A 17536-nucleotide genomic window follows, 5' to 3' on the forward strand; every position below is an offset into this window, starting at 1 on the left:
TATTGATTGCGTATGTCTTTATTGCTTTATATTGAGTTGTTATCTTGTGAGTCAAGGTAAGCCAAGGTAAGTTCATCCTTAATCCAAATCAAGTTTTATAGATGTGTTTAGCATTCCAACTCACATACTCGAACATTCAATGTATTGATGTCAGTTGGCATGCATCGTTTCATAATGCAGACGCAGGTAACCAGGATCAGCACGCAGCACCGTTGATCCAGTTAAGCACTCCAGAGTTAGTTGGTGAGCCCCCTTGCATCCCGGAGGACATCCTTTTATTGATTTTATAGTTTAGACCATTAGGATGTTGTGGGGTCTGTCCCAACATCCATCTCAGTCAGTTTAGAGGCTTCATAGACAATGTAGTAGATCACTTTTATAGTCTCCTTCATCGTATACTTCGTATGTTACAATATTGAGACTTAATTGTCATTTTGGCAAAGACAAGTTATTAAGCTATCTTATGAGAATGACTATAATTCTTTATCGGAGTTTAGCATAGTCTTCCGCTGAGTTAAGTAAATCAGGTCAAGGGTTCGCTCAAGGCCAGCAATGGTCGCTGAGTGTCGGCCACATCCAGGGTGTAGGCTCTGGGCGTGACATATCAAGTCAATTTTTATCTAAATATTTAATTAAATTTTTAATGTCGGACACAACTAAAGCATAATTATCTCGACAAATCTGAATACATTGCTTGAGAATTGGCTTCGGTTGCTTCAATGAAATTAGAGCTTGATTATAAATGTCGTTAGCCCTGGCTAAAGACAATTGTAGCATGATAAGGGTCAAACCTCTCTTATCGGCAGAAAAACTTTTGGGATCTGCTCTGAGCGAGAGAATCAACACATAATTTATAGTTAGTGGATTTTTACAAAAATCATTTACCAAATCACCACATGAATGGGTCATAAAAAAGAAAGCAACACTACAACAAATATGATATAGCTACGAAATTATTAGCTACGACATTAAATTTGTCACTAATTATTCGCTTTTAGTGACAAAATTTACTTTTCGTACTTAAATATATGAGACACTTAATTTTAGTGACGAAATATAAGAATTTCTAGCAAAGTTTTGTCCACTAAAATTTTCCACCAAAAAATCAATTGACGTTATTTGTTAATTAGTGTTTGTCACGAATTTAAAGTTATCAGTGACAAATTATTTTTCATTAATAATGTATCTAATTCATAACAAAATATTTTTGTCTTATAATTTATTAAATTTTAGTCACAAAAAAATTTAATCTAAAAAAGTATGTTGTTACAATATCGACAAATTAGAGTTCGTAGTTAAATATTATAAATTTTAGCTATGAAAATTTATATTTAATTATGACATTTATTTCGTCACTAATAATATAAATAATTGGTGAAAAATATTAAATTGTCTCTAATCAATCTATGATCTAGTGACAACAAAAAATATAATAAAATATGTAAGTTGTTAAATAGCGACGACTTAAAATGTGTAGTGAATAATTAAACTATTTGCTACCAAAAAAATTAATAGCTAAATACAATTTTTTTCTACAATTGTTCATAATTACAAGTGACGACTTACAAAAAGAATAATACAAGTGCTTCATAAAAAGTAGACAGAGTTCATCCGTTAATTGGCAAGTGAAAATATTAAAACCAATGAATTCGGTCGATTTTGTAAAAACGAAAAAGTTCAATACATCAATTTTTTTAAATTCCGCAATTATAAAATGTATCATTTGAAAAATACAATCCGGATTATAGGTATTGTGAGTGGGTACGGTTGTACAACTAGATCACTAATATTTGTTTGTTTAGCACTTTTATTTTTTATTTGATAAGCACGATATAAAAAAAATAATTTGTCAAGTCTTTGTGCTAAGTTTTGTGCATGTCTATTGATTTGTGATTTGTAAAGTACATAGATTAAGTCAATCTATTTGCTTTTGTATACAAATATGTACATATTTAATAGTAGTTCCACATACGTACATATAGTAACTATACAAAGATAACATCAACTTACAAACTTAGACTTTGCAAAGGTGCAATATATCATGAATTTCTATTAACTTTTTCCATTAGTGTGAAAACTGAAATAAACTAAAAAATAAAAGCACAAATAAAAGAAATGAACTAACGATTATTTTAAATATATTATCATAAAGTACTGTAGTTATTGGTATCGATGTTCAACTTGAACCAATTATTCATTTTTTTTAATTAAATCAAAAGTTTAATTTTAAATAAATTTATTATTGTACTGAATAATTTTAAAATCTACAAAAATAAATAAATAAAATGACAAAATTGTACTGAATATATTTAAACATATTTAAAAAAATAACACAGTTTAATTCAAATATAATCTACATTTGAATGAATCGTGGCTAATAAATTTCATGCATTTGAGTATGAGTATAAATAATCATATAATATATTGTTTCTACAAAAGTTAAATTTGAAAGAAGTGAATGAAGTATAAAATGAAACAAAAATGAACAACAAGAGAGAGTTGGTCTGATGGTAAGTACTGTTCACTTCCAACCTTAAGATTGTGAGTTCGATTTTCCAATGTAGCTTATAAAACATAATGTGTGTGCTTTTGGCCCGGGTTGAAAAAGTTGAGATAGTGGTGGGGGGAATATATATACATTATATATAGTATAATATACATTATATATAGTATAATTTACATAAATCTCATAGTGTAAATATTAAACGGAAAAGGGTCATATCTGCCCTTGAACTCATAGAAAAAGGTCATATTTACCCTTGGTCATACTTTTTTGATATATTTGCCCTTACCATCCAACTTTGGGTACATATTTGCCCTTATACAGTTAACTATCATGTCATCATTTTTATTAGTCTATGTGGCGCTTACATGGCTCCATGTGTATATACTTTTATTATAAAGAAAAATATTTTCTATTTTATATTATGGATAAATTACCTATATACACATCTTTATTTTTCATAATTTCTATTATTCCCTACCATTTAAAAATATTTCTAAAATCCCTCTTTTTCCTTTCAAACTCAATGTTCCAGATACATAAAGTTATACACGAATCTTTTCTATTTTTACTCTTTATTTCACTCCCTCAACCTCTTCCTATTTTCACTCACTCTATCTCTTCCTATTTTCACTCCCTCAATCTTTACTTCCTTCATTTTTTAATTTTCAGATTTATTCTCTCTATTTTCAGTAATATCGCTCCACAATTTTTTTCAAAAAAAAAGAACAAGTTTTCGCTTCGCAATTTTTTTCCAAAGAATTACCGGATCCTCCTCCATTTTCACCTTCGCAATATGCATATGGGAAAGATAAAAGAGATGATCTTGCAAAAACATCGTTTCAAGGAAATCCTCTTTTGCTGGTGAAACTACATTATGAAATGAAAAGAAGTAGTCTCTACCAAATGTATCATTTTATCATGTATCAAGTGTTGCTATGTATCTTCTACGGTTATTCAAATTTAGAAGAATATGTATCCGTACACAACACCAAATTATATTCGTGATACATTTGTGAGCGAAGAAATTGAGGAAGGACACATGCTCGAGCTTTAAATCTATTGTTTTACAAATTTCTCAAATTCCTCATTTTCGCCCATTAAATTAATGTATCAGCGCATCAGATTAATGTATCTCGCGCATCAGATTAGTGCATCATGTATAAAATATAATGTATCTTACTTAACGATTAATGCATCAACGCTTATTTAAGTTATGATACGTCAATTCAAATTTATACTAATCTGATATATAACAATTACCAAACTATAATGTATCGATCTCAAACAATTACTATAATGTTTTAAAAAAATTTAAAGTGTAGTGTTTATCAAATAAAATAACAGACATAAATAATAATGTATCATACACTATTTTTTTAGTTATGATAGTAAATTCAAATTTATACTAGATGTATCTGATACATAACAATTACCAAACAATAATGTATCGATCTCAAACTTAAAATCTTATGGACAACACTTACTTATTTAATGTATCTAGTAAAAATATAATATTTATCAATTCAAATCGAATGGATCTTCATGATCTCAAACAAAATAATATACATATATAATAATGTATCATGCACTAACTTTTTAGTTATGATACGTGAATTTAAATTTATACTAAATGTATCTGTTTCATAACAATTACCAAATAATAATGTATTGATCTCAAGCCTAAAATCTTATGGGCAACACTTTCTTATTTAGTGTACCTAGTAGAAATTCAACACATATCAATTTAAATTGAAAGAATCTTCATGATCTATCTTCTAAAAAATTTTGATAATTTTTAATCAAAATTGAACGAATCTTCAAATAACTAGGAGAATATTTTTTAAATTCAAAGTTTTCAACAATTTTGAATCAAAACGGATAGGATCTTCAATGAACTGGAGAAGAATTTAGAATCTCAAAATTTTCGACTATCTTGAATCAACATCGAAAAGATATTCGATGAACTTGAAGATTTACAAAAGAAATCATTTGTCCAACAACTTTTTTTATGAAACAGAGAGAACGATGAACAAGAAAAAGAAATTTAATTTTTTAATTTTTTTGGTTTGTTACACTATAAGATTTTGAATTCTTGATAATAATTTTGAATGAAATAACGTAATTTATGGGATCTTAATTTAATTTTCAGTTTTTTCCTCCTTAATTAGTGCAACAAATGGATAATATGAGATTTTAAATTGATTTTATAGTTTTTTTTCCTTACTAATTGCAACAGATTGATACATAATGTATCAATAATAACATATCCGTATCGTTAATTATGTATCTGAAATGTCTAAAAAATATGAGATTTATGTAATTATAAAAATAATAGGGATAGAAGGTAACTAAGATTTTACACTATGGTATTTATGTAAGTTATACTTATATTATATCTGAACCATTTAGTAAAACCTGACCCGACTAATATGAAGACCCATTAATAAAATCTGATCCGTTTGTAAAATTCGACCTAACTACTGTGAAAATTCATTAGCCCTATTTTTTTTTCATTAACCATTAGCCTAATTTTATATCCATTAGATGAACACTTCATACAGTGAAAAAATACATTCATGCCTTGATTGAGAGAGATCCAACAATGTATGTAAGATTGATATTCTTAAATCATCTGTTTTAGATTTTTTGTATGGTATTTATTTCTGAAATCTTACCAAAATATGCTGAAGTTGCATCATTTCATTTTGTTTTTTTCAAGTATATACAAGTACAACTGTTATTCAAGCCTTGTTCTGTAAAAAAATTATTGTGGTTCATAGGATTATTTTCTTCGATATCTAAAAAATAAGCGATTCCAAAATTGAATTGTAACACTAATTGTTGCTGCAAATTTTCTTAAACGGTAATTAAGTTAATTGGTTGGGCTATTCAGAGTATGGGATTTCTTGATATACAGCTAGATCTTCTTTGAGAGAAGTATTTATACTAATATGTGAATAGTTTTCCTTGTTGGATCTCTCTCTATCAAGACATGAATGCCTTTTCTCACTGTATGGAGTGTTCAGCTAAAGGGTATGAAATTAGGGCAGATGGATTTTCACATTAGTTGGGTCGAATTTTATAAATGGGTCGAATTTTATTAATAGATCTTCACAATGGTTGGGTCAGATTTTACTAAATGGGTCAGATATAATACAAAATAGAAAATAATTTTTTTAATAATAAAAGTATATACACATGGAGCCATGTAAGCGCCACATAGACTAATAAAAAGGATGACATGATAAGTTAACTGTATAAGGGCAAATATGTACCCAAAGTTGAATGGTAAAGACAAATATATCACAAAAGTATGACAAGGGTAAATATGACCCTTTTCTATGAGTTCAAGGACAAATATGACCCTTTCCCGAATATTAAATTACATTATATCCCTACTTTTTTCTAGTTACAATAATTTCTTAAAATTTATATCTTCCGAAGACATAAATAACTATCCGAATACATTAATTCAAATACAAGATAAAATCTTTCTGTTGCACAAAAAAGGAATAAAATCTGAAAATTAATTAAATCCCATAAATTACGCTTATGTTTCTCTTATTCTCAATCATACAGAGGAAAATCCTAATAGAATATGAAATTCAAAATTTCAAATTGCTCCCTCGTTCAACCATAAACCTTTCAGATTTGATTCAAAAACTTTTGTCGAAAATTTGGATGAGCGATGTGAGTTATGAAGAATACAAAAGTGATGAAATTGTTGTTGGTCAAACAATATCTTTTTGAATCTTCGAGTTCATCGAAGATCCTTTCAATTTTGATTCAAGATTATCAAAATTTTGAGATTGAAGATTCTTAATTTCTTCTCTCAGTTATTCAATTTTGATTCGAATTTGTTTAAAAATTTGGGATTCAAAATTCTTCTCCTAGTCTATTGAAGATCTTTACAAATTTGATTCAAAATTGTTGAAAAATTTGAGAAGATACATCATAAATATCTTTGCTAATTAGCATTTTACTATTTATGTATCTTGTTTAAATTGATGAGTATTATATTTATACAAGATACATTAAATAAATAATTATTGTCAATAAGATGTTAGATTTCAGATAGATACATTATTGTGGGGTAGTTGCTATGTAATTGATACATTTAGTATAAATTCGAATTTACGTATCATATCAAAAAAATAGTGCATGATACATTACTGTTTATGTATCTCGTTTAAATTGATAAGTATTGTGTTTATACTAGATACATTAAATAAGTAATTGTTGCCTATAAAATGTTAGATTTGAGATCTACACATTACCATGTGGTAGTTGCTATGTAATTGATACATTTAGTATAAATTTGAATTTACGTATCATATCTAAAATATTAGTGCATGATACATTGCTATTATGTATCTCGTATAAATTGATATGTATTGTATTATTTGCCTAGAAAGATATGTATAACTTACATAATGTATCATTTTGTAGTTGATGGTAACATATCTAATACAATAAGGTTGTGAAAGAAGGATGTATGTAAGCTGAAACAAAATTTATCTATAAATGTATCACAATAAAATAAGAATTAAGTTAGATACATGAACAAACAAAATCCATTAAAGAAATTCGATTATGAAAAACACAAAGAGAAAAATATTAGATTGTATGAAATTTCGGTGAAATTGAAACTAATATTATTATGAGATAATGAGAAATTAAATAATAATACAAGAACCCTAATTAGTTTCAATGAATGACGAAATTAGATTTTGTTCAACTACGAAATATATAAACTTTAGAGACAATGATTTCGTCACCGATTGAAGTAAAATAAATAGTGACGATATAATTTTGTCGGTAATAATAACCTTTTTAGTGACAAAACATACTATTAACTACAAAATATATACTTTTTTCAACAAATAAATTTGTCACAAATGTTTAAGCATTTTGGGACGATTTTTATTTTTGTAGTTAATATAATACTTTTAGCGACGAAGCACTAAATCGTCTTTGTATACTTTTAGAGATATGCATTTAGTGACGACTGAGTGACGAATTATTTTTCGTCACACAGAATTTTTAGTGACAAAATATGATTTATTAATGACGAAATTATTTATCCCTAATAATCAAATTTATTGTAGTACAACCAAAACAATCACTATCAATATTCTCATGAATTTCATTTTTTCTTTATCTTTTGTGTGGTGTAGCTCGATGGATGAGCCATTCGTATAGAATGAAGTATTCTAGTTATGTCTCTTTTACATTTACGGCGAAAATCAAGAAGATTGTGTTACCATTATTTTAATTAAATAATGGTAAGCAAATTAATATTAAAATTAATTTGATATCTTTTAAATTATTTTCCTTTTATTCACTGTGAAATAAAGTCAAATTCTATTAGTTTACTTTGACTATTCAAAATCAACTATTTTGATAAAGTGAAGTATGCCTGATTTGAATTTTATTGTTTATAATTGTGCTATCAGTTTTAAAGTGAAGTATGCCTGATTTCGATTCAAGTAGATTTAATTTATTTTTAAATTTATCATTTAAATTTAAAGAACAAGAGATTTTTATTCAATTGTACATAAAATAAAATATAATGTTACAGAAATAAAGAAAGAATAATTAATTGAAAAGTAAAATTGTAGTAGTCATGATCAACATGAGTCATGAGTTATGTGATTCGTAGGACTGCGTGCATTGTAGCCCATAAATGTCAATCATCATTTTTATTTAAATAATTTTAGAACCAATTAAATTGGTTCATTTTTATTTTGATTAGAGACCAACTCAAATTAAATCGTAATGTTTCTTCTATTTCAACTCATCTATCTCAATTTTCTCTTTAGCTTGTTTGAAGAAAAACAAATTACATTTTGTATTTGGCAAGTTGTTATTTATAACTATTTTAGACGCACATGTATTATACTTAAATATCAAAGCATAAATATTTTATTTTTAAAAATAATGTGAATATTATTAAATAAAAAATTAGTCACTCTTAAAATCTCGTAGCTACACATCTAGTGCGATACTTTATTGTTATTGTACTGTTGGTGTTCTTACTTTTAATACAATATAAATATTGATATAAAATATAAAAGATATACTAAATTAGATGTTTTCAAACCCAAACGACCCTTAAAAAACATCAAATCCTTTTCCCAAGTATAACTAATGAAAGTATAGCCAAGAAGACTTAATTTCAACATAATATTAATTGTTTTTTGGATTTTTCTCAAAATTAAACAGTGAAAAAATTATCTAAATACACAATTTATTTTTATCATATTTGTTAAAATTTACTACTATATGAAAAAATTACAAAAAAATATACTTTCTCCTATTCTCAGATACATCACTTTTCATGATGCATCAGTCAATACATCATTATACGCCATGTATCGGGATATGATACATCACTTTACACAATATATCGGTCAGATACATCACTATACACAATGTATTGAGATGTATTAGAAAAATGATACACGATGTATCAAGATTACACGATATATCAACATATTAAGTGATGTATCCAAAATTAAGACGCGAGGTATCGGGATATTGACCATGACACAATTATAATGAAAATCTCCGGCCCAATAAAATAAAAGGCCCAGTACCAATGATCTTAGTTGTACAGTCAGCATCTTAGTCCACCTCAAGAAAAAAAAAAGTCACTAAAATTTCCCTCCCATTTGATGTTTCGGTGAGAAAATCAAGAATAAGGGGACACAGAGACTCTGCAGAATTGGATTTTAGCAGCAGCTCTTCTTTCTTCTCTCGGCAAAAGATTAACAAAGTAGAATTGAAGGGAGTAGAAAATGGCTAAGCAGAAGAGAGATAGAAACAATCTCATTGCTTTGACAGGAGCCGCTGCTCTTGTTGCTATTGCAGTCAACTTTGCTATCTCCGCTATCAACAACAAACATCGAAAGAAAAAAGGTTACTTTACTTTGCTTGCTCGTTTATTTAAACAGATTTGGGAACCATTGGTGATAATTTGGGAATTAAAAGTGTTCTCTTTATTCAATTGCAGATGTTCCAGGTTCAAAAGTTCGAGTGGACCTATCTGCTTCTGAAATTATGAAATTGGCAGAAAGCATAATTAAAAAATCGAAACAGGTTCATGATGCTGTTGCTTCGATTCCACTTGACAAGGTACTTATTGTGTTTAACTGTGCCTAGTTGCATTATGGAATGTTGGATGTCCATTTTATTCTAATATTTTGGATATATTGTTTTTCTTGGTTAGGGTACTAAGGTGATTGTTTTTTGTCATGAAATTGAAAATGAATGGACTTTGTATTGTAATGATTCTCAAGTTTGAGGTCATGGCTGAGTGGCTGAAGTATAATTAATAACATGAAGATCTTACTCTTAAATCTCTGCTGCAACACTTAGTATGCTTCCTTCTGCTCCAACTTTGGTGGGTAGGTGTGTACTCTGTTGTACAGGAAAGCATATTCTTGATGTTGACACATACATATCAAACTTTACCTTGCACCTAAGGGTGTGGCGTAGTGGTATTGAAGTTAGTTGGTTCTGTTAAACAAGCTGGGAGTACTTGATCTATTACACCCTCCAGTTTGAGGGGGAGTATTGAAGTTAGTTGGTTAAGCTGACACGTATATGCTACTTAGTTGTTAGCCGTAGTTAGTGGGAATAAAAGTCGGTTAGATTAGTAACTAATTCCGATACTAAAGTGTCCAGCTGTGATGATCTTTTCAATAACACTATAAATACTCTTGTATGTAACTTCACAGAGTTAGTTCATTATTAAATAAAATTCTCTCTTCTATCTTCTCTCAAAATGCTTCCCCCATTAATATAGCTTGAGCTCACAAGCAAAGTATGAAATTCAACATGGTATCAGAGCAGTGATAACTGGAATTACACGCTCAAACAAACAAATTCTTCAAATTGCGATTCAAAATGGCTGGAAATTCAGGAATAGCACCAGCTGAAGATCGACAGACTCAGGTAGTTACTGAGAAAATCAATAACACACATCTGTTGTTTGTTCACCCGTCAGATACTCCAGGATTGGTGTTGATTCCCACGAAATTGACTGAATCTGAAAATTACGGGTTATGGAGACGATCTATGACAATAGCTTTGCAAGCTAAAAGGAAACTAGGATTTGTTAACGGGACCTGTAGGAAGGAGCAATTTGGTACTGATCTACATGAAGATTGGGAGACTTGTAATGCGATCGTTTTATCCTGGATTATGAACACAGTTTATGCGCATCTTCTCAGTAGGATTGTGTATTCGTCAAATGCACATCTTGTATGGGAGGATCTGAAGGAAAGGTTCGATAAAGTCAACAGAATTCGAATTTTTCAGTTACATCAAGAGATCGCGATGATATCGCAAGGGACTGATTCTATAGCTAAATATTTTACAAAGTTGAGAGAAGTTTGGGCTGAATATGATGATCTGGTTCCTACACCTGGTGTAATTGCGTGAAATCTAGGGATTACATTGAACATCTTCAGGGCCTGAGACTACTTCAATTTCTCAGTGGTTTGAAGGATTCTTATGAGCAAGTACGCAAACAATTACTGCTCAAAACTGTTGAACCATCATTAAATCAAGCGTATGCCATGATTAGTGAGGATGAGAGTCAGAGATCATGTCCTTTTCCAGCTATTGGGGGAAATAGTGAACATCTTGCTATGCAAATCAACAGAGGACAACCATACAGAGGTAAAAAGCCTTTTATCAAGTGCGATCATTGTGGACGAGGAGGACATGTAAAAGGAAATTGCTATTGGTTAGTTGGTCGTCCAGAGGAGCAAAAGGGGACTCATGATGATAGGAACAAAAAGCCATGTAACTCACAATTCCAGAAACAAAAGAATTTTAATGCAAATAATGTTGTAAGTGGTGATTAGAGACACTGTGCAACTGAAAATGAAGGGAGTTGCTCAATGAAGAATGGAGCTAGTGATAAAGTTTTCACAGATGAACAATACAAACAATTGCAGCAGTTATATGGGAGAAATGGTCCTTTCTTTTCAGATGAACTGTACAAGCAAATTCAAGGAATGATGAATGAGAAGAAGGAACACACAAATCAACACAATCTGGCAGGTACCGTTACATCTCTATTGTCTGCATTCTCTTCAAAAGAATGGAACATAGATTCCGGTGCTACTGATCATATTGCATCTAATCTGGACATGTTAAAGCGTTCGATGAAGGTTAATTGTTCTAGTAATCAACAGGTTCACTTGCCAAATGGTGAAAATTCTAAAATCACTCATATAGGGATTTCAGAGTTCCCAAACTTCAAATACAACCTAATATCGGTTTCCAAACTAACCAAGAGCCTACCCTGCTCTGTCACTTTCTTTCCTGACTTTTGTATATTTTAGGATCTTTACAATGGCAGAGTGAGAGGGAATTGGTAAAGAGGAAGGAAGCTTGTACATTGTCAAGTCTCATAATATCTGTTCAACCAATAGTACAAAATTGTCTTTAGATAAGGCAAAAGATACTGAAATTTGGCACCAAAGACTAGGACATCCTTCTTTCCAAGTAATGAAGAAACTTGGGTTTGCTCAGAGAATAAATCCCAAAGCAGATTGTCTAATATGTCCATTGGCTAAGCAAAGTAGATTGGTATTTCCAACTAGCTTCTCTAGAAGTAAATCTCCTTTAGAATTGATACATCTTGATGTATGGGGTCCTTACAAGACTCCTACTCATGATAGAAAAAGTTTTTTTCTCTCTATTGTGGATGATTGTACCAGATACACTTGGATTCATATGTTGCAGATGAAAAGTGATGTTATCACTGTTTTACAGAATTTTCTATTATTCATTAAAATTCAGTTCAATGCCTGTTTAAAGACTGTTAGATCAGATAATGAGACAGAATTTTCAACAAATAGTGTCATGATTTGTTTACATCTTATGGTATTGTCCATCAAAGTAGTTGTGTCTGCACTCCACAACAAAATGGAGTGGTTGAAAGAAAGCATAGAGACATCTTAAATGTTGCTCGAGCTTTAAATTTTCAAGCTCAAATACCTTCTAGATACTGGGGTGAATGTGTAGATGGTGCTGTTTATCTTATTAACAGACTGCCTAATGAATTTTTAAAAGGGAAATCTCCTTATGAGATGCTATATCAAAAGGTGCCTTCTTTGGATCATCTAAGAGTTTTTGGTTGTTTGTGTTATGTTGTAAATTTACTGAAATCAGACAAGTTTGATGCAAGGTCCAGACCATCAATTTTCCTTGGGTATTCTTCTACTCAAAAAGGTTAAAAGTTACTTGATTGTACTACCAAACAGTTTTTTATAAATAGAGATGTTGTTTTCAAGGAGCATCTATTTCCTTTTGCTACCACCATTCCCACATCATCTGATGATGGGGGAAGTACACCACTGGATCATGCAGATGATATGTATTATGTGCCTCTTGAGGAAGAAATAGAACTTGATATTGTAGAAGACAGTGATAATCATGATATTGTAGAAGACAATGATAATCATGATGCTGCAGAGATGAATGATGATGATGCAGCTGTGTATGATACAACACAAAATGACAACTTGATTCAAGAGCATGCTGAGGTGACTGATGAACACAGAGTTGAGCCATCTGATGAACACAGAGTTGAGCCATCATTAAGGAGATCTGAGAGAACTACAAAAACTCCTTTGTGGCATGAAGATTATGTGACAACTAAAAACAAAGGGAGTTCATTATATCCTATTTCAAATCATATGACATATCACAGGTTATCAACTAAATGCAGGAAGATATTGCCAATTTTTCAGCAACCATACAACCAACCAATTTTCAAGAGGCTTCCAAGGATGAAGGATGGGTGTCAGCAATGAAGCATGAGATTAAGGCTTTAGAAGATAACAATACTTGGGAAATAGTTGATTTGCCAAGAGGAAAAAATGCTATTGGATCAAAATGGGTGTACAAGATAAAGTATCAAGCCAATAGGGAGATAGAAAGACTTAAAGCAAGGCTAGTAGCAAAAGGATATAGTCAAAAGGAAGGACTTGATTATCGTGAAACTTTTTCACTTGTGACCAAGATGGGCACAGTTAGATCAGTGATTGCACTGGCAGCATCGAGAGGTTGGAATTTGTTTCAATGCATTCTTGCAAGGGGACTTGAATGAAGAAGTGTACATGGAACTTCCTCAAGTTTTCAAAAGACACGGGGAGACCAAAGTTTGCAAACTGAACAAGTCATTATATGGCTTAAAAACAAGCATCAAGACGATGGAATATCAAGTTATCAGAAGCATTAGTGGATGCAAGGTACTGTCAAAGCAAGTATGATTACTCAATGTTCACTAAAAGGAGGCAAGATGAAATTGTGATAGCATTAGTATATGTGGATGATTTACTGATCACAGGAAGCAATGAAGCACTCATACATGAAACAAAAGAAGCTCTACACAAAAAGTTCAAGGTCAAGGACTTAGGAGAGCTAAGATTTTTTCTGGGAATAGAGGTGTTGAGATCCGATAAAGGGATACTTTTGAATCAAAGAAAATATGTAGTAGAGATGATATCTGAATTAGGGCTAGGAGGTACAAAACCAGTGAGTACTCCTATGGATATAAATCAGAATTTACTTTAGCTAACTATGACAGTTGTACTGGAAATAACACTGATGAATTGTTAGAAAATGTGACTGGATATCAAAGGTTATTGGTAGGTTGTTATATTTAACAATAACCAGGCCTGACATAAGTTTGGTGGTGCAGACTCTTAGCCAATTTATGCAGGCACCCAAGAAATCACACTGGGATGCAGCAATCAGAGTTGTGAAGTATTTGAAGCAACAACCAGGTTTAGGAATCATGATGAGCAGTGATGGAGTTGATTCCTTAAGTTGTTTTTGTGATGCTGACTGGGCTGCATGCCCTAACACCAGAAAATCTGTGACAGGGTTCTTGATTAAGTTTGGGAAATCATTAGTATCATGGAAATCAAAGAAACAACATACAGTGTCCAGGAGTTCTGCAGAAGCAGAGTACAGAAGCTTAGCCACTGCAACATTTGAGATTGTTTGGCTGCTAGGGCTGTTTAGTAAATTGGGAGTTGAAGTGAAGAAACCTGTGGATGTGTATTGCGATAGCAAGGCTGCCATTCAGATTGCAGCAAATCCAATCTTTCATGAACGTACTAAGCATATCGAAATAGACTGTCACTTTGTAAGGGACAAAATCAAAGAAGGCAAAGTGAGGACTCAACATGTTGGAACAAGAGATCAGCAAGCTGATTTACTCACAAAAGGTCTTGGAAGAAATCAACATGTGTATCTGTTAAACAAGCTGGGAGTACTTGATCTATTACAACCTCCAGCTTGAGGGGGAGTATTGAAGTTAGTTGGTTCTGTTAAACAAGTTGGGAGTACTTGATCTATTACGCCCTCCAGCTTGAGGGGGAATATTGAAATTAGTTGGTTAAGTTGACACGTATATGCTACTTAGTTGTTAGCTGTAGTTAGTGGGAATAAAAGTCGGTTAGATTTGTAACTAATTTCGATACTAAAGTGTCCAGCTGTGATGATCTTTTCAATCACACTATAAATACTCTTGTATGTAACTTCACAGAGTTGGTTCATTATGAAATAAAATTCTCTCTTCTATCTTCTCTCAAAATGCTTCCGCCATTAATATAGCTTGAGCTCACAAGCAAAGTATGAAATTCAATAAGTGGTCAATGAAGTGGTTGAGAACCATGAGGTCTCAAGTTCAAAACTTAGCGGAGACAAAAAGGACACTTGGTGATTCTTGCCATCTGTCCTTGCCTTGGTGGACAAAGTTACATGGTACATGTTGCTGAGAGAGGTGGTAGATATCCCGTGAAATTAGTTGTTGAAGTGCGCGAAAACTGGCCCGGACACCACGGTCATCAAAAAAAAATATATCAAACTTTACCTTAGCAAAAACAAAAAAAAAATATGGTGGGTTGGTTTACCTACATGCTTGTGGGTTGTAGGCTTGTAGCGAACTGCTCAGTGGATTACTTAAGGGGCGGGTAAGCTTGTGAGGTCACCAATTTCATACAAAATGATTCTCAACTTTGAGGAGTATGTTGAGTTTCAAGTTTGGTTTTGGGACTTGTAGATTGACATTAAAAATTCAAGAAGGCCTGGTATATGACATCATTCACTAATATTAAAAACATTTAGGGGAAGTACAATATCCAAAAGTCATATGACAATAGTTCCTCTTTTCCCTTCTACGACTATAATCTATTCTTTAAATCTTGTAGTCGACTCATATCTTGTGTCTATTCATACACTTTCTATGTCTTAAGACTGTTGCGTCGAGGGGCATCTTCAATTGCTTAGGCTTCTACATCTTGATTGCTAGAGAACTATTCACCAACTCTCTAATCACTCTATCTGTTGTGTAATCCACAAACTTAAGTAAATCCAGCATGCTGCCAACCTGGTGATACCTGTCCCAGCGTATTTCCGAACGCCAGAAAATAGACAAGTTGGGTTTGTAGGCCTGTTAGGAAGCTCAAAATTGTGTCTTCTTACTTCTTCCAATGTTGCAAAGGTAAGACATGAATAGAAGGGACTGAACTTAAATTTTATTAGCTTGACTTAATGAATCTTGCCTCCAGCGAACTCCAAACTGTGAATGACAAGATTAATGGGGGTGGGAAAGACCTGCCAAGGGCTGTGTGCTTGGATTTTACCTGGGCCTTTCATTAGGAGAGTTCGTACTAGCAGTTATACATATATATTAAACATTGTAGTGTCTTATGTAATACATTGTAGTGTCTTATGTAATACACTTTGAAAACTTCTCTTTCTCTCTCTCTTAGCTGGATCTGTGCTAGTTCATTCTGCAATCTCAAATTTGACAGCGAATAATTATTCATTCTCTAACCATACCATTTGTTGTGAATACATAAAACTTATCAAACATTTATCTAATGGAACTTTTATATTCTGGAAGATTTTTCTAACTGATACTAAATACAATACTACGGCTGATAAGTTGCTTATATGTTTGGCACTTTATGTTAGTGCAACAACAAAACTGCAATTTAGGCAGGGGTTGCCCCTAGTTAGAATTGATGGAATCTTGGGTGATTATAAATAGTTGGCTGGCTGCGTAAAGCCCCATATAGAACACCGTCTTAGATACATTGGTAGAGGATTAAGTTGCAAACCTATACTATGCCCAAGTGTCAAAGAACTTAAGTATATTATCCTATGTTTAAATCTGATTAAAACTTTGTTAATATTTGTTGAGTTCAAATTAATCATGTGAAGAGGGAAGTATTTCATTTAGCTGACTGTTGGACTAACTTGGGTGCTAGGTTGCAGTCTTGTTAGCCGAAAACTAGTCTTTAGCTCTCTGCTTACTTTTTTGGAGTCAATCAGGGGTTTGTTTTTCTGTGGACCTGTCAAATATTGCTATTTATAACTGTCCTGTGCTTTAAGTATTATGCTGTAATATGATATGCATTTCTCAAGATGTAGCCGAATTTTTATTTTTAAATTTGTAGGTTGGCTATGTAAATGTGATATTGCCATTAGCAGAGTTGGAGGCACAGCAGTTCCCATTGATCCAATCATGTGTCTTTCCTAAATGGTTATCAGCTTCTGAGGATGTACGCAAAGCTAGTGCTGAAACAGAGAGGAAAATAGATGCTCACATTACAATGTGCAGGTTCTGCCATTGCAAATTTCAACACTTCTATTTCTTTCGACAAATCTTGTAACTGCAAATTCGTCTTCTTCTTTCTAGTATGTTGAAGTAGCAAAGAACTGTCTGGTTCCGAGTTTGATCTGCTGAAATGGATTTTTTCTGTTCATTTGAAGTAGTGATAATTTGTTGAAATCAACTAGCATGGAACTAAATTATCAGGAATTATCATCCACATTTCATCTTGACCTTTCTAACCACAACTGTATTAACCTGTGATCCTCCTGGTCATTAAGAGGACGTGATATATCTTGTTAAAAATCTTAATTTTCACCTTCCATTGTCATCAAGACTACCCTGAATCCTCTATTCATTGTTTTACTATTTGTCTATTA

General features: G+C 31.9%; 1 protein-coding gene across 2 annotated transcripts in view; it reads left to right on the forward strand.

Moving 5' to 3' along the window:
• The first annotated feature begins 9157 nt into the window (after positions 1 to 9157).
• Positions 9158 to 17536, forward strand: part of LOC107030536 (probable thimet oligopeptidase) — a 32029-nt gene continuing 23650 nt past the window's right edge. Inside the window, exons 1-3 of one of the 2 annotated variants that reach the window (XM_015231807.2) lie at positions 9158 to 9427; positions 9522 to 9643; positions 17002 to 17165. In XM_015231807.2, coding sequence (XP_015087293.1) covers positions 9307 to 9427; positions 9522 to 9643; positions 17002 to 17165 — 407 coding nt within the window. In that variant the 5' untranslated portion in view covers positions 9158 to 9306. Of the gene's footprint in view, positions 9428 to 9521; positions 9644 to 10316; positions 11582 to 17001; positions 17166 to 17536 lie in introns of those variants that run through there. The other variant, XM_027911809.1, reaches the window with a different exon arrangement.

Source organism: Solanum pennellii, chromosome 9 (genome assembly GCF_001406875.1).
Source record: "Solanum pennellii chromosome 9, SPENNV200".
Taxonomy (NCBI): Eukaryota; Viridiplantae; Streptophyta; class Magnoliopsida; order Solanales; family Solanaceae; genus Solanum; species Solanum pennellii.